This window comes from Acipenser ruthenus, chromosome 36 (genome assembly GCF_902713425.1).
Source record: "Acipenser ruthenus chromosome 36, fAciRut3.2 maternal haplotype, whole genome shotgun sequence".
Lineage (NCBI taxonomy): Eukaryota > Metazoa > Chordata > Actinopteri > Acipenseriformes > Acipenseridae > Acipenser > Acipenser ruthenus.
The window spans coordinates 7,604,469-7,632,377 of NC_081224.1; the positions used below are offsets into that span (position 1 = coordinate 7,604,469).

General features: G+C 39.6%; 1 protein-coding gene across 1 annotated transcript; it reads left to right on the forward strand.

Annotated features, from left to right (window-relative positions):
- The first annotated feature begins 164 nt into the window (after positions 1 to 164).
- Positions 165 to 27,905, forward strand: LOC131706575 (salivary glue protein Sgs-3-like). The gene is made up of 5 exons (XM_059007919.1): positions 165 to 179; positions 22,021 to 22,399; positions 25,254 to 25,682; positions 25,965 to 26,008; positions 26,778 to 27,905. Exons 1-5 carry the CDS (start codon positions 165 to 167, stop codon positions 26,898 to 26,900), a joined length of 990 nt encoding a protein of 329 aa, XP_058863902.1. The 3' UTR covers positions 26,901 to 27,905.
- Positions 27,906 to 27,909: the final 4 nt, after the last annotated feature.

Genomic DNA, 27,909 nt, shown 5'->3' on the forward strand with positions numbered 1-27,909 from the left:
TATATTTTGTTAAGACCTATGGGTTTTTGTAACATCATTTTGAGAACATTTTTAACATTTTAAGACACTTTGAAGTTTATTCAAGTCTGGGAGATATATTAATTATCTGCTTGTAATAAGACAAAATAAAAACTTGCACTCATATTTCAATAGAGACCTTGCGAATGAATAACCGAAAGGTGAGACAGGTCATTGATCGAGAAGCAAGCGGTTTTTCCAGATAATAATAATAATAATAATAATAATAATAATAATAATAATAATAGTAATAAAAATACAAATAAAATTATAGAATAAAATTATAAAATAATAAAATAAATAAATAAACAAGGACCCATAGCATGAGCATTGAAATTTGCTGAACATGTTCCTTATGTCATAGTGATTAATGGGGATTCATTTATATAGGATGATCTTTAAATACCTTTCCAGCAGACCTTATGGTATAGAAAGAAATATATTTGTGTTTATGTATGTGGGGAATGATAAATATCCATTTCATAAAGTAGTAAGATTTTGGAAACGTGTTAATGTTTAAAAAATGTAAGTAAACTAATGAGGACTTTTATAACCCATGTAAACAATACTGTTATACTGCACCTCAGCTTTCCTCTATTCGTGGCCTTTATGAGGACTCAGTCTTGGTTTGAATCTGATTCATTTGAGGAACCAAGAGGGGGAAATGTTGCAGGTGACGCTGAACTAGTTATTCCGTGTAGTAAAACATGTGGACTCCTTTGCATGGAGGATCTCAGTAAGCTACAGTGCACGGTTCATCAACTGATTCAGATTCAGTTATGTTGCGTTTGCGTGCTGTGTGCTGGAGCACTAGGTTAGGGTTAGGGTTAGCTGTGCTGAGTGCTGGAGCACTAGGTTAGGGTTAGGGTTAGCTGTGCTGTGTGCTGGAGCACTAGGTTAGCGTGAGTTCTTATATAGTGCCCTGGAGGTCGAGAGCTATGAGCAGCAGATAATGGCTTTGCAAATTACTGTAATCAAATAAACCACGCCCTGCTGAGACTTGTCAAGTAGTTAGTTCAACACAAATCACTAACAGTGTTGTAATTGATGGACAGTCCCTAGTACTAACAATGTTGTAATTGATGGACAGTCCCTAGTACTAACAGTGCTGTAATTGATGGACAGTCCCTAGTACTAACAGTGTTGTAATTGATACAGTTCCTAGTACTAACAGTGTTGTAATTGATAGACAGTTCCTAGTACTAACAGTGTTGTAATTGATAGACGGTCCCTAGAGTCATCGCTGACAGTAAGAACATGGCTGCTCACAAGGGCATTAATGTTAAACAACTTAAATCAAAATCAATATTTCCTTTCATTATTGAACCTGATTTGCAACGTTAAACAACATGACAGCGCCTGGCACCACAAGCAAGCGTCTCAACCACTATGCAAAAGAGCAACACATGCGTGGTGTGAATATGTTGCATGATGTGCTTACAGAGCTCTGAACCTCATCTCACCGCCAGGGCTCACAATACGTAAGGGCGGTGCAGCACACACACTGCACAGCACATACACTGCACACACACACACACACCTGCACAGCACACACACACTGCACAGCACATACACACACACTGCACAGCACCATCGATGATGGACAGAACTCTTTCATTGGTAAACAGAGACTGTTTACCTGATATAAGACGCTCATGGGTTGTATGCAGAAATAAATACAAGCACAGGTTCCGATCCTGAAGCATAATTAGCGGCTATCTATCTATCTTAGTAGAATGTGGGATCACACAGGTCATGTACAGCAGTGGTGAAAATCCAGATGGAAAATAGCAAACTTGCAATTGGTGTTACATTTTATTTGTTATTGTTATATTTTATACATTATTTTTTGGGCGATACAATTCTGCTTAATCTTTTTTTCCTCCCATATGCTCTCCCTTTGTAACAGTGTTCACTATCAGATTGCTCTGTGCCCTGTGCTGCTCTGAACAAAACAGACACTTCTGGATACACTCCCTGTGTCAGAAACAGCAACGGAAAGCTTTTAAAAGGGCTGATGATTAGAAACTGAAAATGTTTAACCGTGATGAATTTGCACAGTACTGCCGCAGTTTACGGTGCTTCACCATGCTTTTTAATCCCTCTTTGCCTCTCATTTACCACACAAAACTGTTCTTGAACTTTGCTGAGCTTTCATATGGGCAGCTAGACGGAGAGGGATCATGCTGGGTTTATTCCATAGCAATTCATTGCAAACTCACTTTCACGAAGTTGATAAATTCAAGTTTAAATATACTTTCACACGGAACTGATGGTTGATTCTAATATTATCACATGACGTGTATCCTAAACGTTTAAAGCAGATGACGTGAGGCTTAAGCTGACCACACTGTGGCTGAGGCGTACTGCAGAATGTGTGAAGCTTGAGATAAAGAACTTATTTCACACCTTGTATGGAGATAGAGCAGAGACAGCTAATATAATCTCTCATGTTAATCACACCCCCTTCACCTCTTAATGCTTAACAGCACACAAGAAAAGCTTCATGAATTACCAACGCACCCAATTTATTGTGTGTGTTAATTATTAGTATTTAAAACAAACTTGACACGGTCAGCACTGGGATATACGACACTCAGATACACGTCAATCGCGTTTTACCGTCCTTGTATTAAGAAACAAATCAATTCCCATATTTTTTTTTTATATATGAAACAAATGAGTGCACTTACCCGTTACACGCGATTTCTGACTCCATCACCAGTTTTCTGATACAAAGCTCATCTCTCTTCAATGTTACAATTTATTTGATTATCCGTCACAGTCCGCTTCTTTTTTTTTTTTTTAACATGCGCAAATCTGTCTTTATTGTGCATTAGATACCATGGTGTATATTTTTAAATCTGTGATCTTTAGTTGCTTTTGTGCATTTTCATTTGCAAATGAACTGTAACATTAGGGCCTTATCAAGCACTATATGCTGCAACTTTGGATACTGACTTTGGATACTGTTAATTCTGGAAACTGTTTTTTTTTTTTTAATCTTTTTAAATACTGGTACAATACGTACCGGATTTAAAAGTATGTACTGGATTACAGTCCACGTGTCCACAGTCCTCTCTTTTGGCAAGTGATATTTTCAGAATCATATCGTTCTGAATTAAAATACTTCTGTTGAAAATATAGTACTTTACCAACAAAACCAACTACAGTACATCTAAACGGAAGCCTATTTATTTTAAAACAGTCCTTTCAGCTTTGTATTTTTGACATTTCTATATTTGTGTTCTCTGAAAGACATCCAGTAATTCTCAAATAAAGAAGAAAGTCTTTAACTAACTAGCAAGATTTGTGAAAACAACCCAGATAGTCAAAAAGTACCTTAACAGAACAAAAAATAGTGAATTCATGAGATCATGAAAGACTTTCCAAACTGTAACAGATTAAAGCTGTTAAATCCTTCTTGGAAAATATACTTTCTAAATCCAGTCCAGAATTAAACCAAAGCAAATTAAAAGACTTAGATTAAATGTAGATTTTTAGTATTTTCATCAACACTGGGAACTGGAGGTGGTCAGTACACCATGCAGGCGTGTAAAATACACATATAGATCATTCCGATAAAACTAACAGTACAGGAAATATGCATTTCGTGCGGTCACAGAGCTGAGAGCATCAAACACAAATAGAGTTTAACCCAAGTGCTAGACTTTGTGCTGAAACCGAGAGAGAGAGGAGAATGGCTCTGAGCAATGAGCAAGCTCTGGCACTGCTACTGATCTTAAACAGCGCTCACCTCACAGCAGGTAAGTGATTCTCTCAGAGCAGTGCTTCACAACCTCTACTAAAGTACGGGGCACATTGCTGTTTAGGGATTTCCCTACAGAGCACTAACACCTTTGGACAAACACAAACACTGTTATATTACAAACTGTACAGGGAGCAGCATTTTACACTAACATGTTGTTTGTAAGAATTATGTATCTAACAGTGTAAAATATGTGAAATGTCAGGGAAGACTCCACAATATTTCAAACTGCAACAAACTCTTCTCTTAGGTGAAATGGATTTGTAATTGCAAAAGGCAGCATTTAATTACATTTTAGCATTGAAAGAACAAATGAGTCAGGTACAGTAATTAAGGCACCAGCCAAAACTCCTGTCTACTTGACTTAGTCTCTTGTAAGTTTTAACTTCTACTATAATTTACAGCTTGCAAACTAACACTTCTAATGCAGAAAGCAGAGATTTTTCTAACACTATGCAGATTGTATTCTTCGTCATGTCATGTTCCTTATGGGTACAAATCATTTTGGAGCAGACGTTTCAGAAATAGATACTTTTGTTTTGAAATATGAGAGCAATGTGATACTGGCACCAAAAGACAAAAACTGTTTATTCATGTTGTTCTTTCTCCATGAAGACATTTCTAAGATGTTTTGTCCAGAGCCTTCAGTTATTATGCAGGGTCCATTTAGACCAGTGGTTTTCAACCTTTTCATCTCAAGTATCAGTGTTTCCAACACCAGGTGTACCAGTAACTGTGTGCAATCTTACAGCCAGGTGTGTCGAGTCTGTACTCACTTGTTTGTTGCCTCATTCTGCTGGATGGTTCATCTATGCAGCTGATGACTGCAAAGAACTCAGCATGTTTATATATTTTGCAGGTGTTGTGTATGGAATTGGTGATCACACCTTTACTTGTGTACAGTTGTAATGGGAAACAGCAGCTCCCATGCTGTGTTAGTGAAGTCCTGATCTGACAGCATGTAACACAGACCAGAAAACTAGTTATTTGTTGAGGGCAAGCATGGGCAGAAGTGTGGAGTAGTGGTTAGGGCTCTGGACTCTTGACCACTGGGTTGTGGGTTCAATTCCAGGTGGGGGACACTGCTACTGTACTGTAATAAATAATAATAATAATAGTTGTGCTTCTTGTTGCAGTTTCAAAACTCATGGTTTGTCTTTGTGGTGTAAAAACCTGTCCATATTCAGAAACTGCTCGTTCTGCATCCACACAGTTTTTGGTGGAATTGACAAAAAACAGAGTGCAATTTTTGCCATGTTTCGGAATCTGATTTCATACCTCAGCCAGAAATCAACAATATTGAAATTTCACAGTAGGCAGTCAAATACACGATTTCCGTGAAGTCGTGAATTTTCTGTGGCCTTATACAACGAGACACTAGTGATCCGTTGCTTGCAGCATCTGTGGAGTAGCGGTTAAAGCACTTTGTTTTTGAAATGGGCAGTTGTGAGTTCAATCACGTGGGGGATACATTGCTGCTTTACCTAGATTGGTCCAATAAAAAACCTGACTATAAATGGGTAATTGTATGTCAGAATTGTAAGTTGGCCTGGATAAGTGTGTCTGCTAAAAAAATCTAATAATAATAATATGTGTGTTTGGTTGGTACTTGGATGGGAGTGCCTGGCAATACCAGGTACTTCAAAATTTTCTTTTGAAGTTTTACTTGTTTAATTAACAAATAGTAGATTAAACAGCAAAAATGAGCTGATTTACTTTAATGTATTGATGCCAGCTCGTTGCGCTCGTCTTAAATAATTCCCACCTCGCTTTGCTCGCCTTAAAAAAGATTCCCGGGTCGCACGGGCTCGCCAGCTACTCACTACTATTCTCCACCACAGAGATAACACGGACATAAACAAACGAGACAGCTGCTTCTGCATCCAGCGCTCAAAGAATATCATGGTCATTTGCAGAGTTTGTTTAGATGTTATAGTAATACAATAATGACTTGGATCGCATTATTGAGGAGTTTGGTGATAAAACGAGTGATCAGGAGATGATTTATTGGTATGCACGACTATGAAGAGGTATGTGAAAAATACAGCGAACAAGGGGTGGGGCGGGGCTGGAGATGCAGTACTGAGTGTCCTGTTGATATGCAGTGCCTTTTAAACCTGTTTTACTGTGAAAAAAATACTTTTAAACAGCGTGTCTAAAATAAACTGCGCGTGTGAAAATAAATTGGACCTGACGCGCTGAATAAATGGACCGCAAAGGGTATTACGCCTCCACACGATGTTTTAATTGTATTTGGATCATTCCAGACACCACCTGATACGTGAGCGCAACAAACTCAGCAATGCATTGATCATTAATACATTTTAAAAACAAAACACAAAAAGTCACAGCATGCATTACATTCGGGCCTGGACATTTCAATTTGATGAGAATAAGCAGAGTGTGACATTAACGGAAGTGACATTAAATTTGACTGTATTATGGCTACGTCTGTCTTCTTTTCATACATTTACACTGTAAAACACGAGGCTGAAGTTGGCTTCTTATTCGCAAGCTTTTAAGTGCATAAATGTATTTGTTTATATTGAAGAAGTAGCTTTGAATTTAATTGGTTAAATCACGTTGGGCCATCGATTTCTCTGCCGGTACCTGACAAGGGGCAACCCCTCTGTAAGCTACGCCTGTAGTTAGCCCGGCCCAAAGTGGTTTAACCCGTTAAATGCAAGGCTACTTATTCAACATGATACATAAAGCGAATAAGAAGCTGAGCAATTGGCATATATGGCATGTTTGCCCGCTGTTCTGCTCCAGTAAACCATGTTGGGCCGGGATAAATACAGATGTAGCTTGCAGAGGGGGTGCCCCTCGCCAAGTACCTGCAGAGAAATCAGCGTCCCAACGTGATTTAACCCGTTAAATTCAAGGCTACTTCTTCACTGTAGACAAATAAATTTATGCACTAAAAGCCTGCGAATAAGAAGCCAACTTCAGCATCGTCTGTAAAACCACAGACGTGTGAAACGTTTGTATGTAAATGTTTAGATGTTAAACACCAGTCCTGTTATAAATGCGTATGAATATTTAAAAAGTGTTACAAACCATAAACACGTCCAAGAGTTATAAAATAAACACCACATGGTGTTTAAATCGTAAACACATTTAAAATCATAAACCCAGTGACGTGTTTTAAAAGTGTGACAAATAAGTGTTTTACTGTGTAGCTTTTATACTTTTTGTTCTATTATTTCACAAACACAACATATGTGCTTAAACAATTTTTTCTGTTTTCATGAATTATCTGAAGTAGTTTTTCTTTATATCAGTTTCCCCTACAAAATGTCTCCATAACCATTACTTTGGTTTAAATCGACACATTACTTTGGGGCTAGCAGTGTGAAGTAGTGGTTAGGGCTCTGGACTCTTGACCGGAGGGTTGTGGGTTGTACCCTTGAGCAAGGTATTTTACCTAGATTCAGTATAAACAACTGGATAAATTGGTAATTGTATGTAAACATAATGTGATTATTATTATTATTATTATTATTTATTTCTTAGCAGACGCCCTTATCCAGGGCGACTTACAATTGTTACAAGATATCACATTATACATTATTTCACATTATACAGATATCACATTATTTTTACATACAATTACCCATTTATACAGTTGGGTTTTTACTGGAGCAATCTAGGTAAAGTACCTTGCTCAAGGGTACAACAGCAGTGTCCCCCACTGGGGATTGAACCCACAAACCTCCGGTCAAGAGTCCAGAGCCCTAACCACTACTCCACACTGCTGCTGTGATATAACTGTGACAATTGTAAGTTGCCCTGGATAAGGGTGTCTGCTAATAAATAAATAATAATTGAAATGCAATCTGCTGAACTATTTGCATTTGACTTGGTATTTGTATATTCTGAAATATAAGAATTTGCATTTGAATTTCAAATTATGGGAAAGCTTAAAAAATATTTCAATTTTAAACACTTTTCAATATTAATGCTCATAATAAAGTAGAGAGACTTTTCAGGATTGCTGGTAAAGTTGATTAACCTGAAAGATGCAAACTAAAGGACACTTTTGAGAACTTCATGTTTATTAAACACAACAAACAAAACAAGTAAAAAGAATAATTGTGCAATGCACACATATATAAATATATACATATATCTCATCATTTATGTCTTTTTCACAAACCTGGTCCTGTGGGGCCACTGTGTCTGCTATTTGTGTTCCAACTGTCACGTTTTCACTTTCCACGTTCTCTTTTATTGTATTATTTGCTCTGCACACACTCTTAACTCAGGGGAGACGTTAAGGAGGACAGAGATGTTTAAAACTCCTAGTGGTTTATGTTCGAGCACTGGACGAGCGGTGTGTCCTTAAAACCTTTTATTTAATCAAGAAAATCACGCAGACTCATTCATTTGAAGTTTTACGAATCAGAGCAACATCAGCGCTCCTTCGGTTTATTAAAATGCCTTTAATATTGGTTTAGTAGTTTGCGCATACCACCAAAACCCAGAAACATGTAATAATAATTAGCAATCCTAAGTTTATTACAAGCTCAGCATTAATACTTCACGGGGCGGAGCTATGCCACCTGGTAGTGTTTATTGACAGAGTTAGTAAACATATACACATGGAGAGAGGGGCTCCGCCTCTTCCAGGCCCAACATTTACTTGATCGATAGACACGATAAACAGGAGGGGGGCCACCGTCTTTGAGGTGACCCGACATACGAGAGGGGCACCGTCTCTGAGGTTACCCGACATACGAAGAGGCTCGCGAACCGGAAAGAAAACATGAATTAGTATTGATAACACAAAAGAGGTTCCGGCTCTTCCTGACCCAACATATACAGTAGGGGGGTTCCGTCGCTGAGGAGACCCGACAAACAGGAGGGGGGCCACCGTCTTTGAGGTGACCCGACATACCAAGAGGGGCACCGTCTCTGAGGTTACCCGACATACAAAGAGGCTCGCGAACCGGAAAGAAAACATAAAGTTAGTATTTGTTAAAACATATAATGCGTGGTGTTCCGCCTCTTCAAAGCCCAACATAATAGAAGGGGGGCTCCGTCGCTGAGGAGACCCGACAAACAGGAGAGGGGCCACCGTCTTTGAGGAGACCCGACAAACACGAGGGATGCCACCGCTTGGGGACCCTCACATAGAGGCATCAGACCTGAAAGAAGAATCCCAAAAGAAACATACATGCTGATAGAAGGGTTTGGCCGGGGGTCCCCTCTGCCTCATGGAGAACCCTCCTCTATGAGGTAAATGAAGCGGAGCTTAACAAAGGGTTGGAGAAAGTGGAATCACTAACCCCCCAAAAATGGACCCCCGGCTCCCCGCTGACGCAACATGAAGAAAAAGAGAGAACCGCCAATGCTTAAGAAAGAAGAAAAAGAGAAAACATTTAGACGAAAGAAAACAAACACTTAACGTGACAAAGGGGTTAGTAGACTGTACCCTAATGACTATGTGAAGACCCTCTGCACAGTGGAAAGAAAAAAAAACCCTTTCTTTAATTTTATTTCTTAGGGGGAAATCTTTGGTGGCTCAGGCAGAAAGGTCGTCCCCACTCCGGACATACTAGCAATGGACTGATGTGCGGAGGATATTTCAGATGATGAAGAACGAATATAACTTTCAACTGCTGATGAAGTCCAGCGCCCCATATTTTTAATTAAATGCTGGTTAATGTTGGCTTTTGCGGCTGAAGTGGCTGCCCCTATTCTAAAAGAATGAGGAGTGTAGAATTGCGAAGGAAGACCTGCTCTGGATACCACAGTGGAAAGGTGTGTTGAAAACCAATGCCTTGATACAATGGACCGGCTTGAATTGATAAACAAAGGGTCTGAGGATGAAATGGCTTTGCGTTCTGCAATGTACTTCAACATGGAAGTGAAGGGACACAGAGGAGAGTTGATCTTAGAAAGCTGAATACATTGTCCTTGCCGCAGTTGATCTGTTTTTGAAATGCGAAGAAATAAGATGAAATGAGAATCTGGGATGAGCTTGAGGTCACTGCAGCGGATACCTAGGGTAGGAAAGCTGGCAATAGAAGGAACTGTATATTCAGAACATCTCAAAAATCCAAAAAATGCAGATAGACATATGACTTCCATAGTTAAATCATCAAATGGAGAAAAACAGCCGTGGCGGAGAATTGAAATCAATTTACTGAGAATGTCTATAGAAATAGGCAGGCGAGCAGAAGAAGGAGCCGGAGAGCACTTGGAAATTCCTCGTAAAAGGAGACGAACCGCTGGAATTGATAATAGAGTTGGGGAATTGATGGACATCAAGCGAAATTGATGCTGAATTCCTGACAAATATAGTCTGATTGTAGCTGGTGCCAGATGTAGAGAGTCCTTTGCATGCACTATGAACGCCATGATCCAGTCCTGGTTGAATGGAGTAGGATTAATCCTGCTTTGTAAACAAAAAGTTACATAACATGCCCAACCTGTAGAGTGCGAGGATCTGGTAGATGGGGCAAGTGCTGATGCCATGTAATCTTGAGCTGAATTAAGAAGTTTATTAATATTTGGATTTAGTTGAAAATCAGCTGACTGAACTGTGGCGTTGCTGCTGGATATTGCAGAGCTGAGGGCAGCAAACTGTGGAATTTGGAAATCTGTAAACGGGAAAGAGCATCAGCTGCATTATTAAAAATGCCCGGTAGGTGGCGAGCTTATATTAGGAAGTTATTAGAGACTGAAATCCATACTAGCCGCCGCAGCAATTGCATTATAAGAGCAAAGGAGGAACGTCCTTTATTTATAATATGCACTGTAGTTGAATTATCACAGTAAAATAGTATTGATTTCTTAGACCAGAGATGACCCCACAGCTGGGCAGCTGCTACTATTGGGTATATCTCTAGCAGAGCTGTGGATTTTAGATGAGGAGATATGTTCTCGATTTCCTCAGGCCATGTACTGCAAAACCATTGATTATTAAATAGACCTCCGAATCCCAGAGATGAGGCATCAGTAAATAAAGCCATATCGTGAGGAGCTGAAATGAAATCATCATAAAACAGTCCAGATTTTTTTTTTTTTTTTTTTTTGCTGTTGATGCCAGCGCTAGCAGCCGAGATATAAATGTCCTCCCCTGTGGAATGAAACGTATTGCAAAGTTAAAGTAACCCAGCAATGAAAGCAGTGCCCGTTTTTAATTGTTTTACTGATCTGAAAATCCTGAATGAGCAAACGAATATGGTAAAGTTTAGACTCAGGCAGGCGGGCTTCAAACTTTTCTGTATCTAGAATGATTCCAAGGAATTCCAAAGAATGAAGGGGACCGATTGATTTTTCTTCTGAAAGCGGAACGCCAACTTCAGAAAATAAGCTTTTAAGATTGGAAATCGCTTCTGCTGGTGCATCTGAAGGAGGAGAAATTACTAAAAAATCGTCCAGCAAGTGGAGCAAGAACGGGACATGATAGACATTAAGAAGGATCCAGCATAATGCTTCCGACAGGGTATCAAATATCTTCAGGCTGCTACGGCAGCCGAAAGTCAATTGAGTGGCAAAATAAAACTTCCCTTCCCAGTATATACCAAACAGGTGACGGAGAGAAGGATGGATTGGCATTACTTTAAATGCGTCTGATATATCTGCTTTTGCTAACCAGGAACCACGACCTGCTAATTTAATTGAATGTATTGCGTCTGCAATAGTGATGTAATGCAGGGAAAATTGATCTTGGGGAATTAATGAGTTAATGCTGCTGGTGCTTGACCCCCGTGGTGCTGATAAATCAATAATGAGACGCTTTTTTCCTGACATTTTCCTCGTGGCAATGCCGATAGGATTAATTCTATATATTGGAAAAGGAGGAGCTAAAAATGGACTGACTATAAATCCTTGTTTAATTTCTTTTTTCGATGAGAGACTGCACTGATTGTGGATCGTGAGTCGCTGAATAAAGATTTTTGCTTTGGAACGAGGAGGAAGGAATTTGAGTAAGACCGGTTGAAAAACCATTTTTTAATCCGTCGATCAGGTAATTAATTAAGTTACTGTCGGGATGATTCTGTAATTTACTTGATAACGCCAGGATGTTTATAGGAGTAAAGACGGTGAGCATCGGGGAAAGTCACTTGCGTTTTAAAGGGCAGATTGTATTAGCGTGAGCGTCACCGCAATTGCTGCACATGTGGATAAAATTGCATTGCCTATTCGAACAGAATTGAAATTGTTGCAGATTTGTCTTCCTCCTGAAAATCTGATACTGCGCCCGTATTTGTCTTTCCTTGTAGATTGATCGAGGGGAGCTGAAGAATGTATAGGATTAGGTACTGAAGATCTGTATGAATTAGCGGCGAAACCGGGTGCTTTAGAAGTTGATGCAATTGCAGCTTTAGGGCAGAGGGCTGTTGAATGAGCTGTTGAAGCGCAGACCCCACATGCATTAGCCCTTAAACCACCAAAAATTCTATTAAATAGATCTGGATCAGGTTTTGCCCAATTGATGATGTGATTATCTGCTGCCAATATCGCTGCTGCTTTTGCAGAGAATGCTTTATGATACTCATAAAACATAGTCCCTCCGTATCTGACAGACAGCTCCACGATGTAATATTCGTAAGATTCCAATTCAGCTCTGCGGTTAGGCTATACCGAGCATAACACATCTCTGAATATGGAGAAAGCAAGGACAAACTCCCCTAATGTAAGATTTTTAAGCAGTCTGGGATCTCTGGATTTTAGAGTTACCGCCAATTCTCCACAATCGATTACTCTATGGTCCAAGAATTCCGAAGTCGTCATTAATAGTGAAACAAGATTAATGTCCTTACCTTCGAGAATGACACGTCTGATTTGTGGAGATATAGTGTGACGTCTCGCTGCAGTTGGAGAGGAGGATCCGTATGTAGATTCGGTAGCAAGGTTGTATATTGGAGGATCTGCTTCGCTGGCTGAAATTAGGGCTGGACCGGAAAAAGCTGTAGGCGGCGCTGCAGCATTTGATGCTGAAATTAATGACTGCGCTGTAGATTGTTTTCCCTGTTCCATAACAGACACCCTTTTTTCTAAATCCGACAGTTGAGAACTGACCGAAGATATAGTATCAGAAAAAGGCTGCATAAATGATTTTATCTCGTTTAATATTTGCGAGTGTTGGATTTCAATGGCTGGCTGCTGTTTAGCGGTGCTAGTTGTGGGGGTGGTTAGATCCGGAATAGACTGCCTGCTGTCTGTTTTAGGACGCTGAATGGCTGGGCGCGGCTGATTATGTTTTTTCGGAGGAAAGACTGGTTCTGCTGAGACTGAATTGCAATAGAGAATGAAAAGAGACTCTCTATCACTCCCTGCCGGAATCGCATTACCGTTTTTAAGGAGGGTTTTTATCAATTTATTCATGGGCCAGTCCTTCCAAAACAATCGATCCGGAGGGGCGTCCTGAGGCCGAAGACGCTTGGATCGCTGCAGATTCGATGTTTGGGTGGCAGGCACGGTAGGCAACATTTGTACTGGAACCTGGTCGAGAGCCTGATCAGGAGCCTGATCAGATGTAACTGAAATAGCAGAAGGGGAGAAAAAACGGAGACTGGATGGACCCTGGATTGAAGCTGAAGGAGAATGATCTGTTAATGACAGAAAATCCTGGGAATCCTCAGAATCCGATGACAACTGCTGTAAGTACTCCATTATTGAGGTACGCAAATGTAGATGGGTCTTGAAATCGCTTAGGTTTAAGCCAAAAACGAAAAAACACAAGACAGCGAGGTAGAGGTGACTAATGTTTAAATAAGGTAGGTTTAATTGATGACAGCAGATGATAGGTTGTTGGTGCCTAGCTCCGCCCCCTGAACCCCACCTATAGGTTAACATTTCAATAACATAATACAATTATATGTATTTAGTGCAGCCCTCGGGCCGTCTAAGCACAAAGCCTACAAGCACCCACTGCTATGTTTTAGCACATTCAATATAACACTCTCAATACTAAAACATAGTTTCAAAACCTCATAGCAATATAACCAATACATGCAAGATACAATATTACCATTAATATGCTTACCTCCTATTATAAGGAAGAGTAGCGTGAACAAAAGTGAAGGACTGTCCTGTGGAGATCTGCAAAGGATGGACCACGTGGCTCTGCCAAGCTGAGTCTTGATTGTGGTGGTCTCAGTGTGATCGGCCCAGGGTTTTTATACAATTTTCGTCCCATTGAAAGCAATGGGAAGCCCCAATTAGATCCAGTCATCAATCTATATGGACACTCCTTATCTCTTGGCAAACAGTAATCTCTAAAGAATTCAACCAACTCTTCAGACTCAATTGGAGTCATATGCCAACAAATCAACACTAGCCCATGTTCTCATCCACTCATTCTTGGCCCCCCTCCTTCATCTGAAAAGTTAGGTGAAGCAGAGTTCACAAAATCCTTGCTACCTTGATTCACTACTTAATATGTGTGCATTATAAAAAGGAGTGGTGTTTAAATATATGCAACACCAACAGTTGTATTAGAATATAACAGTTATAGTTATAATGGTTATAATTGATTACATGAACTTGACTTTCAAAAATATATTCCCTCATGTCATCTCACTTTCAAATTAGTTTCCTTCTTTCCTTACAGGTGTGTGTTTAGCAGGTATTATAGGGAACTTCCATCTTATATCTTTTTAGTGTAGAGTTTTCTCCTTATGGAAAACTATTTTACTGAGCTGTAAAGCTGTAATGTTTTTCTCCTATGGGCCCCTGGTAGCTTGAACTTAATTGACATCCAGATGACCCTGTATTTTTCAGCTATACACATACTGGCTAAAACCAGCTTGCTGGAGACACCTCTTTTCTTGCCAAGTTTAATAGTGATTAATGTTCCCTAGAACTTTCCTTACACCTGTATCTTACGTGCTTGTTCCGCCCGGCAACTATCTATCTTAATATATTTTGGAATTAGACCATTTCTATTCTGTCCTTCCTTCTTCTAAATTGAAGAATACTTCTAGCCTTGACACCGTAAATTCCTGATAAGAGAATCCCTGCTTCTCTTGCCAACGAAGACCTCTTGGCATCAAGCACTGATCCCTCCAAGGGCAGGCTTGTAGAAAGTTTGATAAAGCAGGTTACACAGAGTTTACTTTTCCAAAGCCTATCTTTTGCTTATAAAGTTATTCTTCAATATTTTTTCAATCTTTTTATTTTGTATTTTAAACACAACATCTTTTTATGCTGCGTCTTTTAACTTCAGAGTCAAACTAGTACCTTACTCCTTATAGCGTATGGCTGCTAACCTTATTACTTTCTGCTAGCAGCAGCATAGCAGCAATATCGCAATAACAATTTATTTAACTTTTCTGTTCCCTTTCTGTGGTGTATCTTCTAAAATGCTTATTTTTCTTGAATTAGAGGCTGCTTTTTACTCTAGGTTGTTCTTACTCACCCACTTATTTTAAAGCTAAATTACAAGCAGAAACCGACTCAAAGTGAGATCCTTTAGTCCCTTTCTGTCTTTCTCTTTCCCTTAAGAATACTCCTAACTCCTTTTTCCTTTATATTCGGAAAGTATAATTCTTGAATGTAAGCACACAGCAATTCTTTTCATTGAATTAGGACTCAGTTTTCAACTATGCTCATCTTAATAGAAAACAGCTTCAGGTATGCTATCATATTAAGCAAAGTGAATCATATGATCTTATACATAAAAATAGTTCATAGTATTTCATACTAACAATAATTATCACTACCTATGATTATATGTTACCACAACAATCTATACTATTTAAAGCAAACATTTTAACATGTATTTATTAGTACAGCATTATTCTGTATTTAAGCTGAAAAGTGTTAACAGAGATTTTAGCACTAAATTCTGGGAATCGTGCCAATTTTAATAAGAGACTGCTCAAGGCCGGCCAGTGTATCAAGTTGTACCAGATTCTGTTATACGGTCTTACAGAGAGAGCACTTTACAGTATTCGTTACAGACTAAAGATTATTCAAACATTACAAATGGTTACAACACATATCATCTCATTAATACATTTCAATCATCCAGTCCATGTCCAATGTTTCAGCTTGTTCCCAGCAGGACTCCACTTCTGTCTTGGGTTCAGCTCAGGTCGGCTCTGCAAACACCACAATACCTATTTTGCTCTACATTATTAGTGGGCAGACTTAATACAACTGAATCTGAATCAATCGAGGAGCCGTGAACTCTAGCCACTGAAATTCTCCATGCAAAGGAATCCAATTTCTTACTACACATAATAACTGGTTCGGGGTCACCTGTGACACAACTGAGTTCTCAATTATTAAGTTGATCCCCCAATTGAATTAACAATTAGTGACTTAATGCAATGTTAGAAATAACTTGAAATATCCAACTCTTTTGGCTACTTTCACAAACCTGAACAGCACTAATCTTGGACTACCTTACCTGAGTTAACATTAGGTAGTCCTAGATTAGTACTAATTGAGGCCTGTGCAGCCAGCCATTTCTACAAATAATTCAAATGCTCTGATTAGACATTTTATTCATTCAATTGAGGGTTCAATTTGTAAATTAAAAAGCTCAGTTGGAACACAAATCAGCAAACACTGGGTCCTCAGGACCAAGACTGGGAAACACTGTTTTATGTAACTTGCTTCCTATATCAGTACATACCTGTTCATTATTATGAACTACGTGATTACTGTGTTTATGTTGTTATTATATAAACTGTTTTTCTTGTATGTCACCTTGGATAAAGGCCTCTGCCATATTCATGTTAATAAATTAACATTTGTTGTATGGGAAAGTATTTGAAGTCCATTTAGCATTTGTCACATATTTGCATTTGTATTTAGTTTGGTAGTAAAGGTATCACATTTGCATTTGTATTAAGCAAATTCGCAAGAACATTGACATTGTCCCTGCTCTCATCAATGGGGCAATAGGGAAGCTTCAAGCTGTTTCCTACTATCTGGAAAACACAAGTATGCTCAAAACCATAACCATCAAATTTACCATACCTTTCCACGTTTATGCTCAAAGTTTGAAATCATGGATCGAGTCTACATTGTTCGAGAGCAGTTCCCAATCATTGGTGCTCATGCAATCACCATTCACAAATGCCAGGGGATGACTCTAAAAACACTTATGATGGGTCGTGGTAACTCAATTTTCTCCTATGGACAAAGTTTTGTTGCACTTTCCACAGTTACTTCCTTAAGCGGTATCCACCTTATCAACTTTGACCCCACCTGCATTTACGCATGTCAAACTGCAGTTGAAGAGTACCATCGACTCAGAGGGATTTATTGTCCGAGGTTGAAAAGCTTGAAGGAGACACATGCGCATTTCATTCAGCAGTGGCAGCGGTGTGGAGTAGTGGTTAGGGCTCTGGACTCCTCACCAGAGGGTCGTGGGTTCAATCCCCGGTGAGGGACACTGCTGTTGTACCCTTGAGCAAGGTACTTTACCTAGATTGCTCCAGTAAAAACCCAACTGTTTAAATGGGTAATTGTATGTAAAAAATAATGTGATATCTGTGAAATAATGTTATATCTTGTAACAATTGTAAGTCGCCCTGGATAAGGGCGTCTGCTAAGAAATAAATAATAATAATAATAATTCACCGAGCCATCAGTAATGTTCAGGAGCAGCAAAAGCCTCAGTCTTCTAAGAGAACATTGCACTTACACATCCATTCAGAGGCTTGAGCAACCCCAATTTCACCTCATGCTATGCAAATGCAACATTGCAGTGCCTTCTTCACTTGCAACCTCTGAAGGATTCATTAAAACACCGTCAATAAGAGGCTATCAGGAGCTTTGTTCACAAATAGGATCACTTGCCATCCACTGCATCTCTGACTACTGTGGATATTTGTCACTTCTTAGGAGAACCTTTCAATAGAGGTGAGCAGCAACATGTTGCAGTTTCTCACCAAATTGTCCGAAATTTGTCCTGAAGTATCTTGCATGGTTTCAGTCACAATAAGTCATGATATTCTATGTACTACATGTAACTACTGCTTATCAAACCGAGAGGTGTTGCATGTTTATCCTCTACATGTACCTGCTGGTACAGATTCCATGTGTTTGGAAGAACTAATTTATAGAAATGACAAATGGGCAATGATTCCTGGTAGCAAATGTAGGCAATGCAAAACTTCTCCAATCGTGAAACGTGACTTATTCAATCAGCAGGGAGACATATTGCAGTCTAACTTATTCTTTGGGAAACCAAACCAGACAGGACCGTTACAAAGTGACACAATGCTAAGTTTACTGAAGAGCACAATTACTGTAGACAACAGGAATTACCAATTATCTTCCATTATCATACACCAAGGACAGGGTGTTACTTCAGGACACTATGTGTCTGTTCTTGCTGTGGGTGCTACTGGAAAATGGGTGCATGCAAATGATGCACTTATTGAAGTCAAACCATGGCCAAGAAATGTAAACAAAATGTATATGTCCTTTTATGAAGAGATCTAATGCTTTACAAATGCCTTAGCCTAAGTTCATAAGACCACTATATCAAGGAGAATAATGTTTTTTTCCAGCATTAAAATGTGTTAGTATAGTACCCTTTAGCACGGACATGCATATGTACCTTTTGAACCATTTATAACATTGTAGTTTCGTACCTACGTAAATATCAATATATCAATACCTACCAAAATAGACATATTGTTTTTACTGTCCAAAAGTCCCTTCTACCATTATTTTACTTTCAAATCTTTTCTCATTTCTCTTATATTACTCATCAATGGGGCAATAGGGAAGCTTCAAGCTGTTCAAAAAAAGGTGCCAAGATAGAAGGAAGAATTGTGTGAATCTTGGACCCCAGCACCTTTCAATTGTGCCTGTTTGCTTGATGCTTGACAAGATTGGCCTAATTGCTTCTCCTGCGTTTTTCTAACTTGTTTTTTTTTACATTGACAATGTTTTTTGTTATAGATTGAGAGGAAAGGTAGTTCCTTGTATAAGTTAGAAAAAACTACCGAGACTCTCTATACAGCTCAAAGAGTAACTGTTTTCATGTTGCAGCGGCAAAACTAAATCACTTAGAATTACCATCCGTACCAGTATCAAAAGTCTGAAACTTTATTACCTCAAATGTGAAAAGAAACGTACATACCTCTTATACACAATGAGATATATGTCGTCATATGAAATAATTCTTCTTCTTCTTCTTCTTCTTCTTCTTCTTCTTCTTCCGTCTGCTTCTTAAGGGTGTGTAGCGACTATTCAAACAGAAAAGCTAAATAACTGGACATCTACCAATCATGTGATTCCACATGTTGGTCAACGTTAAAACATACCAGGGTGTTTTATGTTTTAAAACAGCACATATCGCAAATATATATATATATATATATATATATATATATATATATATATATATATATATATATATATCGTGGTTTGAGATTACAACATGACGTTCTTGAAGAGCACACGACCTTAGCCCGCTTCGCCACTGCGCAGTTGTTGAAATGCGTTCATTTTTTAAGTTTACATCCAAGCTTGACCAGCTTTCGCTGAAAACAAATGTGATATAGATATTAAATACACCACAGCAAGCGCGTTGTCATATATTTTAGATATTTTAATTAGTACAATCTGAGAGCTAAATTTAGCGAATGGCGTTTGTTCTTCTGCCATCGAGTAATCTGCAGTACATTTCAATTAATTCCCTTAATTTTTTTTTCTCAGCAGTACACTTCCTAATTACAGTCCAAGTATTTCTGTGTGTTCTGCTTTCACATTTCTTAAAATGGTCATTTTGATAAATAAACGTTATTTTCCCTGCAGCAGCTGACCCTGTTTTAGTACAAACCTCACGCTGCATTACTGTTTATCATTATGGTGACGTCACCGTGCCTGCTTCATTGGCAGAGATATAATAACAGATATTATCAGCTCATCATCCAACTGGGGAATCTGCGGTGCAGTTAAATCATGCTTAAACTCCTGACGTTAAATAATGTAACCAAATCTATCTGGGATAGTTGCGGCTGCTAAACAAGATGCAACAGAAGATTAAAAAAAAAATCTTCGTGTATCTATAAAACTTTATTCAGGCACTCTACGATTTGACTGGCGAAAGATAACGTTGGTTCACAAAGACAACATTTTTCAGCTTGGAACGGTAACCTTTTCACTGTCTTATGTTTAAATTGTTGTTATGTTTAAAATGATTTTCTTCATCTTAAGTTTCCAAGGCATTTTGTTAATGGCACGTGTGCAACACAAATAACCTTCAGTGTATCACGAAAGTTGTTTCCATCATAAAATGAAACACTTTTTTATACAAATTTTTATTGGATTGTATTAATACTGTAGCGATCTTGGTTCCTGCAGGCAGGTGCCTCACACCGGGCGCGACAATCCACATACAGGGGGAGGGTGGGCGCTAACACAGGACCTCTCACACTAAAGCATAGCGCTGATACCGCTGTACAAAAGAGACGGCTCTCTTCCAAGGAGTGTATATCGGGCTTATGTCTGTGTGTGTGATTACGTCACCTACCAGCCCTACTGCTGCCTTCCCACGTGCACGCTACAATACAAAGGGATATAAAAATACAAAAAGCATATACATTAAATACAATAATAATAATAATATTCATGTACTGTATAATCCTTTACATTATTTTGATTGTGACGCGGTTTTCTTTCCACTGCAGAGCGGTAAAGCGAAATTGTGCAGCCAGCTAATCTCAACCCCTGAACCTAACTGTGTTACTATTCAAGTAATTCTTACTATTATTTTAATACCGCTTTTTAGCGCCCTCTAGCGGCACTACATCCGATGACCATGAAAGCGCTTGATCCGGACCCACTCTACCTGTTGGAGGCTGGTATGTACCTACTGGCCATTCCTATGGGATGATTTTTGCTTGATAATGTCCCATTTAATCGACTGATCTCAATCAGATCTGGTGCTCAATTCATTGCATGCGTTTGCGAGATGTTGTGCATTTTGGGTATCCATAGCGGTGAGATGTCTGAAGCAGACAGCCCTTTTTCTGAGGAAGTCGGTTTTGAAAGAAAGCTCCGCTGCCATCTCTGACTCCAAGCACAAGCCTACCTTTTTGTTGTCCCCTTTCTGTTGAGCGCTGTCTGTCTCGTTTAGTTTGTTTGTGTTTAATTTGGGAACCTCCTGTCTGTGCTAGTGCTGTGTGCGTGTATGTGTGCGTGCGTGCGTGCGTGCGTCTGAATACCAGAGTGAAATGAGACAATGTATTCTTGATCTGAATGAGATGCTGCTATATTAAACTATGTAACAGTGTAATGCCTGAGAAAGAATGACTGAACTAAATTGAAACAATGTAACGAATTGAAGGATTTGACTGTAACTGACCGACAGCACTAGTTTGTGAAAATCTTGTTTGAATTATTTTAAAGAATTCGGTTTCCACTGGGATTCTGGGAATTCGTGATTATACACGTGTCCCAGTTTTAAGAGAAACTTTATTGGAACGAGTGCAATATAATGAGAACTGAAACGAACTTTGTGTTTTAAATAAATGTGATTCTTTTTTTACATCATGGCATTCTATCTCGTGGTGTGCTGTGCTTGGTCACACCTTCTCCTCTGGCCCAAATCAGTAGATGGATATAATACATTTCTGGGGTGCAGTTCCCCAGTGGCGTAGTCAGTCTACAATGCGCTCTACATTATTATCCAATTTCTGTAACTGGGCGGGTTTTACACAAATCTACAACAAAGTAACGTGCTAAAATAAACGTGTTAAAATAAAACAAACTAACTAACATTAAATAAAGTGACGTGGATCACCCCGTCACACGGTGTTGGTATTATTGTCTGGTTTCACGATTGCATGTTCACTTATTAGCGCTTTGCTTTGTTGCTGTATCGTATAGTAAACAAACACAAGTGTTTATGTAAATGGCAGCATTTGTATTGAACAGCATCGTTTCAAATGTGAAAACAGGAGTGAAAAAGTCGGACCCGCTGCCAATATTTTATGCCTCCCCGATTTCTGGGCCACCAGCCGCTACCGCTGCCCTGTCACAATGCTGCTGACTGAGTCTGAACCACATGTTTTTATTGGGTTGCTTCTATTGCATTTGTACTTTATTGTTTTCCAGGACCCCCTTGTAAATGAGGCCTCGGTCTCAATGGGTAAATCTCCTGGTTAAATAAACAAACAAACACAAAATAATTGGGGACCAGGAAGCAGCAGAAACTTTTCATCGATAGCGTTGTCTTTGAAAGATCTGCAACGTCAAAAATATGAGGAAACAACCGATATATCCCTAACAGAAGAATGTAGGTGCTTATTCCATTGAGTTTATTGTCTCTTCTCTCTCTTATAGCAGATTGCTCTGCACAAGACCATGTTGCTGTCTCTGGCTCAGCTGGGGGGAGAGCAGTGCTGCCCTGTTCTTACACCCCCACCCGTGGGCAGGATGTAGCAGTCACATGGCATGCATATCCAGATCAGAGTTCAGTTCTATTAATTGACTCAGAGACCTCAGCACCCATCCCTGCGCAGTGGAGCGGCCGAGTGAAACTGTCTGATGAAGTCTCCTCTGGAAACGCCTCTCTGCTAATCTCTGAGCTCAGACTGGAGGACACTCGGGATTACACGTGTACAGTGCAGATCAATGGGAAATGTGTCACTTACAGGAATATTAAACTGACAGTTCAAGGTAACTATAATAAACATGTTCTGGTTGGTGAGTACTTGTGTTAAAATTAAGAATATGTGTTGAACTGCTGAAACCACTCAAGGTCCAGTGTGTGACTACATGAACACCCTGCCTTGTTTTCAGCACACACAGACAATGGGGTTTGTTTAAGGGTCATTTTCCTGCTGCTCAGTTAAGTTGCAGCTCTCTCGCTTTGTTTTTTTCTTGCTGAACAAAATGTTCTTCTGCTCCACTGGCATTTGGACCTCTGCTAGGCAGACTGCAGCTGCAGCCCTTACTGACAACTTACTGACTGCTTGGGTTTAGATTTTTGATTTCTTTTGGTATAATTTCAAATAACATCCACACATTCATAACAAAAGCAAACTAGAATACAGAACCCGAGAAGGGCTGCCAACACCAAACCCTTGTGTTTACCATTGAAGCTGTGTGTTCAAAGTCCCTTCATTATCCCATATTGTAAAGCTCACAGATCTTTTCAGTCAATCAGTTTCTAAGCATAGCGAGTTCAGTCATTATCCCAGATGTAAATTAAGCTAATGGGACTTTTAAAAGCTAAACGTCTAAAGCAGGGGTTCCCAAATGCGGTCCGTGATTCCACTGTCTGAGGCCGTCGTCAAATACTTCTAAGAGTTTTCTATATTTTCTTGGAATGAAAAGACCCGGGCCATTACAAGTTAATGTTGTGCTCAATATCGGTACAAGCTGCTATGGTAGCTTTACGAACATGAAAACAAGACCCACGTGCAGCCGGGGGGGAGTGGATTCGGTGACTGCTGTCCCGAAAAAAGTCAGCTGCTTAAATTCCACTCAAGCAGAAACTAGGGAAGTCCCTTGAAATCTAATCATACTAATCAGTCGTGGGTTTCATTAACATACTGTAACGAACCTCGGTTCCCGCATCACACAGGGTGAGGCAATCCACACACAGGCTTGAACCCGGGATCTCTCGCACTAAAGCATAGCGCCGATACCGCTGTGCAAAAGAGCCGGCTGCTGTGCTTTAGAGAGGGAGGTCCCGGCTTCGCTCCCGCCCTCCGCCTGTGTGTGAGGCGCCTGCCTGCGGGAACTGAGGTTCCTACAATCCACACTATAATAATCACGTTAAGCCCTAAAATAACCTGCTTAATAATGTGAAACGCGATTAACGCGACTAAATGTGCTGAAATACAAAAGCTTACAAACTTTGCACAGATCAAGCGTAACACTTCATAATACTACCATAAATTAAATATTTTGTAATTAAACTGCGCGGATAAAAACAGTGCGAGTCGTGTTGATTGTGATATACAGTGTTCTGTATTTATTCATTTTGGCGCTGGTTTGTAATAAAAAAACGGTATTTTATCTTTAATTTGAAAACATCTCTATGCATTTTTTAAAAACAAGGAATCCCGATTGATCGCGGTAAACATACTGAATAACTTGGTTTTGCACATTAAGGGCTTTTAACATTGAGCAGTTCACATTACCAGGTTATTTTTTAGGGATTGACTTTATCACGTTAATGAAAACCACGACTTGTTTTAGGAAGTGTGAAGCCTGATATCGGCGAAGTTTGTAAGCATTTGTTTTCACATTAAGCCACAGTAATATTTTTAGGATGTACCCATAAACATACACATCTGCTAAGAAATTAATAATAACATGCATGGCTGGTTTCACAGACGCGGATTAGTACTGGTCCTGGACAACCAATGTTAATTAGGAAAGGTAAACCGAGATTATTGCTAATCTGGGTCTATGAAACCAACCCTAAAGTATAAATACAAACATGATGAAATTAAATCAAATATATATATATATATATATAATCATATTTCAGAAACCCAAAAAGAAAAGGCAGTTATATTTTCCACATAATGGTGTTTAATTACCTGTTAAGCGGCCCTCCTTTAACAAAACTCTTGGGATCCTGCTCTAAAGAATAGGGCTTTAGAATCTTGAAACTCGCTTTTGAACAGCGACATACATTTCAAACAGCTTAAAACACATTTAAATACACACAATGTCTAGAACAGCATTAGTATCCTTTGCAGCGGCCATTACCTGTAGATAACTGACTTTGGGTTCGATTCACAGAATGTTTTTGTTGGCGTTGGTACCATTTCTGTCTTAATATCAGTGCTGATACCCTTCAGCAAATGATGTAACCCACACAGCTCAGTGTGTGTGCTTGAATTAGTGACGCAGTAATAATGGGGTGTAGTTTTCAAGACGCTTCTCATTGTTTTAGTGCCCTGTCCGGCCAGGTTTGTCCTGGTCCGGTTTCACCCACTCCCTGTTTTAATATACAGATAATACCTCTAAAAAAGTATTATCATGTGAAATTGTAATCACTTCATCTAAATCAGGGGTTGTTTCTCTGTGCCTCATCATGTAAGGAAAAAATCATTGACTATGGTTAGCCACCAGTCATACATTTAACACGACTGTTGCTTGAAAGTAACAGAAATACAACTTGAAAGAAAACATTTTTTTACAAATCACTCATGTAATAAACTTCTATTGGAACATGAATGTTAAAATGTGCTCCCTTGTTGAGCCATTTTTAATTAAAGCAAAGGCATTTGAATACGTGCTACATTATCCTGATGTGCCTACAGCCAGCTGACACAGTAATAATGTGGTGTAGTTGTCAAGGCGCTTCTCATTGTTTTAGTGTCCTGTCTGTAAGAGGTAAGAGTCCCACTATCATGGTATAAAGGGTGGTATTAACGCTAAGTAATTATTCATGAGAGCTGATCAAACGACACGGAAAAAACACCATTAGGACGTCTGTGGATTACAAGGTACTGGGTGCTGTGTCAGATATTAAGGTATAATTTGTATGCAAATTCAATTGTGCTTACAGAACCTCCAAAGAGAGATTCAACTACTTCAAGAACAACAACGACCACAACCCCGACAACTAGACCATCAACAACCCCGACAACTAGACCATCAGCAACCCCGACAACTAGACCATCAACAACCCTGACAACTAGACCATCAGCAACCACGACAACTAGACCATCAACAACCCCGACAACTAGACCATCAGCAACCCCGACAACTAGACCATCAACAACCCTGACAACTAGACCATCAGCAACCACGACAACTAGACCATCAACAACCACGACAACTAGACCATCAACAACCCCGACAACTAGACCATCAGCAACTCCGACAACTAGACCATCAGCAACTCTCGCTATCCTCTCTGCAGTAGCCGTCTCTGCTGTCATCGGCATCATAGGTGCTGCAGTCTTTGTCATTTTAAAGTACAAAAGGAGAGCAGGTAACAGATTAACCTTTTCATTTGTTTTACCACAACCTACAATGGGAGCTGTTTAAACCCTGCCCTGGATCTCTCAGCTCCGGTCTAACTGGACTCGATTGAGACAACACCTCCTCCACCCTGCTTGTAAAGGCACAGTCTCACCTGTAGGGGGCAGTTTAAAGCAGTTCAAACCCTGCCCTTGGTTTCTTGGCCCTTGTCTAACTGGACTCTATTTCCACAACACCTCCCCCTGCTTGTAAAGATTATTGACTCTTGTTTTGTTTTCCTTTCCATTTTCAGCGGATGCTAATGGGAATAACCAGAATGCTGGAGATCAGAATGCGGTAGGTACAGGACATGCTTTCATGGACAGTCTTCCTGTTTACTGAAGGGAGTAGGACTTGCTATAGAATGCAATGGCTTTGAGATGTTTGCCATGTAAATAGCACAGAAAAACATGAGAACATGAGGGACAGTAAAATTCAAGCAAGCATAGTAAATGACAGGAATAACATGGCTAAGCTCTGGAAATGCATGTGGAAAGCACAGGAAGCTGTGATTGTACCAGGGGGCACTCTCTTAACTTGCTGGAATACAGTCCTAAAGATGGGAAGCTTGAGAGGAGGGTTACAATATTTCTGAACAGTTTTCTGGTACAGAGATAATGTTTTCTGTTTCTGATGTATGTACTGAAACTGTACTGAGGAAACCTGTTTGTGCAGGTTGTGTCTTTGAATGTAATACAAATATGAGAAAATAATGGGATATACAAACCAACATATTGCTTTAAAGTGGTATTTGATGAAAGGAAGGTTTTGTATTGGTTTGGAATTACTGTTTGAAATAAAAACAAATCCTTTTAATTGAACATGGCCATTTCACAATGTTAGTTAACAAACAAAAAAAAGTGAAGCTGTTCAACTGTCAAAATGCAAAGCAATAGATGGCCATGGACAGCAGTCCCCCTTGTGGCTGGTCAATAGTAGTGCACATCTCTCGTTTCAAGCTGTATTGAACAGGCTGTATGATGCTGTCTTATTAATGTGCTCTCTTATTAATGAGCTTGATGGGATCTTATTAATTTGGTGTTTTATCAATCTGTCTTCCTCACAGAGCTCAGACTTGGTTACCTACGCTGTAATCGATCACACGAGACAGCCGGGAGGAGCCCCAGTCCGGTCAGGGGTCAGTGCTGTGGACAATACGGAGTACGCCACTGTCCAGATCCACAGATAGGACACGTCTCACCCAGCCACCAGGGATACAAGAGAGCTTCAAAAACAAGATGAACCAAGGACTTGACTAACATTGATTTACTGCAGCGCTTCAATGAATCATACCAACTCTGATGAGAACAATAAACACAGCGAGCCACTAACAAGCAACTACCTGACATTCTTAATTCGATCTTAACCATTTCACTGCCACTGCTAATAGAATGCTGTGGCCATATTATTTCCCCCTATTTTTGGGAAGTATAAAATTCCATGTTAAAAGGGTTTTAAATCTTACCTGTTCGTTCGCTGTGCAGGTTGCACGTGTAGTTTTGAAAGAAGCACATGTTCTATAACAAGCATGCTTTTTCCTTTTTAAAAATGTTATCATACTGGTACCATACAGTAGTGTGCAAATGTATTAGAAAACCTCAAGATTTGTAATTGATATCCTTTATATACCTACCTGCATGAAAACCTGGGAGTGAGAATTTCAATTTTCAATCAGTGATATAGAAACAATAGACACTCATGTGTGAAAATGTTAGACCGTTTTGTGCTTCAATTAGGCATCATAAACAACTTCTAAAAAGTGTCACGCATTTTATCTTTTGTGGCTTTGTGTTCTTTTTCTCTTACTATTTAATAAATTGCATGTGTGGCCTATTAAAGGCATCAATTAAATAAGACAATCACTGTTGGTTTTGACAATTTCCAGTGGTTTGATTTCCTATGCACAACAAATGAACACAGCAGAAGCAATGGGGTGTTGTAATCCAGGTGCACACTTCTGTACTAGTTTGCATGCCTTACTTTGGATACACACACACCAGTCCCAAGCTGAGCTCCTGCAGGTGGTGTGATCCCAGCCTCAAAGAGAAGCCAGTCCTCCTCATTGCAGTGTTCATCCACATTGTTAATGAGAGCCTTTACAGCAGGAGATCGCTCACCAGCAGAGATGCGTCATGAAAGAGGCCACAGGGCCTCTTGCTTCATTACTGCATGCCCTTGAATGCATGCACGTGTAGCAG

Coding starts and splice junctions, on each gene's coding strand:
- LOC131706575 (XM_059007919.1), top strand. Junction 22,400..25,253: donor TATTAAACTGACAGTTCAAG/GTAACTATAATA, acceptor TTGTGCTTACAG/AACCTCCAAAGAGAGATTCA. Junction 25,683..25,964: donor AAAGTACAAAAGGAGAGCAG/GTAACAGATTAA, acceptor TTCCATTTTCAG/CGGATGCTAATGGGAATAAC.